This window comes from Sinocyclocheilus grahami, unplaced genomic scaffold (assembly GCF_001515645.1).
Source record: "Sinocyclocheilus grahami isolate Dianchi unplaced genomic scaffold, SAMN03320097.WGS_v1.1 scaffold933.1, whole genome shotgun sequence".
NCBI classification, from domain to species: Eukaryota; Metazoa; Chordata; class Actinopteri; order Cypriniformes; family Cyprinidae; genus Sinocyclocheilus; species Sinocyclocheilus grahami.
The window spans coordinates 10,721-13,203 of record NW_015506112.1 but is presented as its reverse complement, the minus strand read 5'-3'; the positions used below and the strand labels follow the sequence as shown (position 1 = coordinate 13,203).

The following is a 2,483-nucleotide window of genomic DNA, read 5'->3' as shown; positions in this document are numbered from 1 at the left end:
TAATGTGGTAACGAGCCTAGATCCTATCCTATCCACCTTATTTTTTTAGCTTGGCCATTTGTAACTGGAAAGTGTCATTCTTTTTTTTTCCAGCCATAATATAACATTATTTAAATATTTATTTTTCATATTCTATGCAATTATTATTATTATTTTTTTTTTACAAATCTTAAACTGAATTTACTGCATATATAAGGTATTGTATAGATACAGTGGATATGATTAATCAGTTTCTGGTAATCTTGCACAAATCATGCAAAAGTTACCAAGAACTATGAACTTAACACAGACATGGTTTGTAAATACTGTAATTGCACCACACCAGTCTCAAAAAAATAGCATAGTATTTAATGTTTATTGTTTCCAAAATTAGGCTTCATGTTCTTTATGCAGATTGCTAAATGTTTTTTTGCATCTGCTGAACACTGCAGTGATTATTACTCTCCAATCATAAAACAATGAAGCTATAGACTATAAAAACTAAAAACAGGCACACTAAAAAAAGTATAAAGTCTTTCATCATTTACTCACCCTCATACAAAAGTGGATATTTAAAGATATTTAAAGCTGTTTTCCACGCAACAAAAGTCCATAGTCACCACAACTTTTAAGCCATAACCATAACTCCAAAATGTGCAAAACATCATATTCATTCATTGTTCTGATTTTGGTCTGAAATAAGATTGATTCAGAGCCGGTCATGTTGCATACTTCATTTTTGACAGGAATGAAAACGAGGCTGTGAGAGACTGAATTATAGCATGTTTAGTGGATTGTACAGCTGAAGAAACAACACTAGTAAAGAGTGCTTATGTTTAATCTGTTTAACAAAGTCTTTAGCTTGTATTAATGATAAACGAAATGAACACTGGCTTCAGGAGCTGTTTGTCCGGTCACTTTCAGACCTTCAGCGCTTCCGAAAAGCCTTTAAAGTAAAAAGTGCAGCAATATTCCTAACTAACCTTCCATCATCCGATAATCTTGCTTTCGCTGCAGCCGCGCTCTCCAGCTCCCTGGACTCCTGGTCTCCATCGGTAACCATTGCCATGGTAACCATGCAAAGGTAAGTGGAGAAGTTGAGCAGGAGGCTTTGGCAATCGTAAATACACGAGACTCGGCCAAGAAAAATATGACTGCAGTGTCACCAAAGTATGACAAGTAAAAACACAGATCTTTGTTTCTTCTAAATCACTGTCAAATGCATTTAAAAGCCAGCAAGTTTAATTTAAAGGAAAGCAAATTGCACTGACTATGCGTTGGATTCTGGAGCCTTATTCTGTTTTTTGACAAGACAAATGCACTTATTCAATTTGCTCGTGAATCATCCATGAAGTGTCGCATGATCAAAAAAGGAAAGAAAAAAAACAAAAAATTGTGATTGGCATTATTCAGCAAAGAGCCATTTATCATGCACCAGTCAGATGAGCATAGATGGTGAAAAGATGAGATGGCAGGCCTGCTTTATGGCAAAGTAATATAAAGAAAATTAATAAATAAAAATAAATACATTCATGGATGGATGGATGGATGGATGGATGGATGAATTGATTGGTTGTATTATTAAATTCAGGAAAAAAGAAACAAAATAAATACATTTAATGATTCCAAAATTAGGCTTAATGTTGCAAATTGCTAAATGTTTTTGTATCTACTGAACTCTGCGGTATGGAAGCATGTTTCTGCCACTAAACAAAAAACAGACAAACAAATTAAGCAAATTATAAACACATTTTTTTTTTAATCTCACAATTCTGACTTTATTTCTCAGAACTACGAGTTTATTTCTCAGAATTGTGAATTTATATCAAGCAATTCTGAGAAAAGTCAGAATTGCAAGAAAAAAATAATTGTGAATTGTGAGATAAAAAGTAGCTTTTTCTTTTTACATTTTTTTATTCAGTGCCGGAAACGGCTTCCATACTACAATGATTATTATTGTCCAGTCATGAAACAAACTAAACAACAACAAAACAACTAAAAACTAGTACACTAAACAATACAAAGTCTGTCATCATTTACTCGCCCTCATACAAAAGGAGGTATTTAAAGAAATGTGCATGCAGCTTTTCCATATAACAACAGTCCATAGCTTCATAAAATGCAAGTCCACAGCTACTGCCACTTTGAGAGTCAAATAAGCATATACAGGCAACACAAAATTAATACCCAATGGCTCCTGATGATATATCAAGGTCTTATGAAGCAAATCAATCAGTCTGTGCAAGAAACTGAATATTATTTGCAACATCTGTAATCCAGAGCCTCAGGCAAACACTCCAGAGTGATGTCTGGTTTGCGAACAAATCATTATTTTGAACTGGTTCTTTTTTGTGAACTATTTGCACCAGTTCACCATATCGGACTGAAATGCTACTCAATCAAAACTCAACTGCATACACCTGACAGTCACTCAGACCTGAAATGAGCCAAAATAGAGACGTATCTGATCCTATGATGAATGAACTCATTCAGCGCTCCAGTTC

At 34.2% G+C, this 2,483-nt stretch overlaps 1 protein-coding gene across 1 annotated transcript in view; it reads right to left on the bottom strand.

Moving 5' to 3' along the window:
* The window catches only part of LOC107564425 (astrotactin-2-like), a 243,594-nt gene extending 242,546 nt beyond the window's left edge, over window positions 1-1,048 (bottom strand). The window contains exon 1 of the mRNA XM_016249517.1: window positions 963-1,048. Within this exon, the coding sequence (XP_016105003.1) occupies window positions 963-1,048 (86 nt within the window). The remainder of the gene's footprint in view (window positions 1-962) is intronic.
* Between the last annotated feature and the right edge of the window lie 1,435 nt (window positions 1,049-2,483).